Genomic DNA, 678 nt, shown 5'->3' with positions numbered 1-678 from the left:
TTATTTTTTTTTTACTATTTACCCAAATTAACTAAAATTTCTTTTAGTTTTTTTCCTTTTTTTCAACTTTCCCTTTTTTTTTATAAAATAATTTAAGCGAAAATGTCAGGAAGAGGAAAGGGAGGCAAAGGATTGGGAAAGGGAGGAGCCAAGAGGCACAGAAAGATTTTAAGAGATAACATTCAAGGTATCACCAAACCAGCCATCAGACGTTTGGCCAGAAGAGGTGGTGTGAAGCGTATCTCCGGTTTGATATACGAAGAAATCAGAGGAGTGTTAAAAGTCTTCCTAGAAAACGTAATTAAAGATTCCATCATGTACACTGAACACGCAAAGAGAAAGACTGTCACTGCTATGGACATTGTGTACTCGTTGAAAAGACAAGGAAGAACATTATATGGTTTTGGTGGTTAAATGTGACAGTTCAAGAGGGGGAACTGAAGAGGAACAGCCCCATTTTATTGCAATCTCCCAGGAAAAAGAGACCAAAAGAAGGAAGAAGAAAAAAAAAAGAAAAAAAGGTTTATTTTTTTTGCATTATTTTATTTATACAACTTTGCAATCGCATTGTGTTAAAAATGGTATTTCCAGTTTTCGTCCCATCGAAGGAACGGAAATTGGGAACCATTCAACGAACACACACGGTTGTAATGTAACATAAATAAATATGTGCATAAA

General features: G+C 35.0%; 1 protein-coding gene across 1 annotated transcript; it reads left to right on the top strand.

The window, feature by feature from the left end:
- Window positions 1–97: 97 nt before the first annotated feature.
- PCYB_091200 (histone H4) lies at window positions 98–412 on the top strand (the record flags this gene model as incomplete). Its single annotated transcript, XM_004222233.1, has 1 exon — window positions 98–412. A coding segment is annotated over exon 1 (309 nt), but the record flags the coding sequence as incomplete, so codon positions are not given.
- Window positions 413–678: the final 266 nt, after the last annotated feature.

This window comes from Plasmodium cynomolgi, chromosome 9 (genome assembly GCF_000321355.1).
Source record: "Plasmodium cynomolgi strain B DNA, chromosome 9, whole genome shotgun sequence".
NCBI classification, from domain to species: domain Eukaryota; phylum Apicomplexa; class Aconoidasida; order Haemosporida; family Plasmodiidae; genus Plasmodium; species Plasmodium cynomolgi.
Note: the sequence above shows the minus strand (reverse complement) of the source record. Positions and strands in the feature narration are given on the sequence as shown.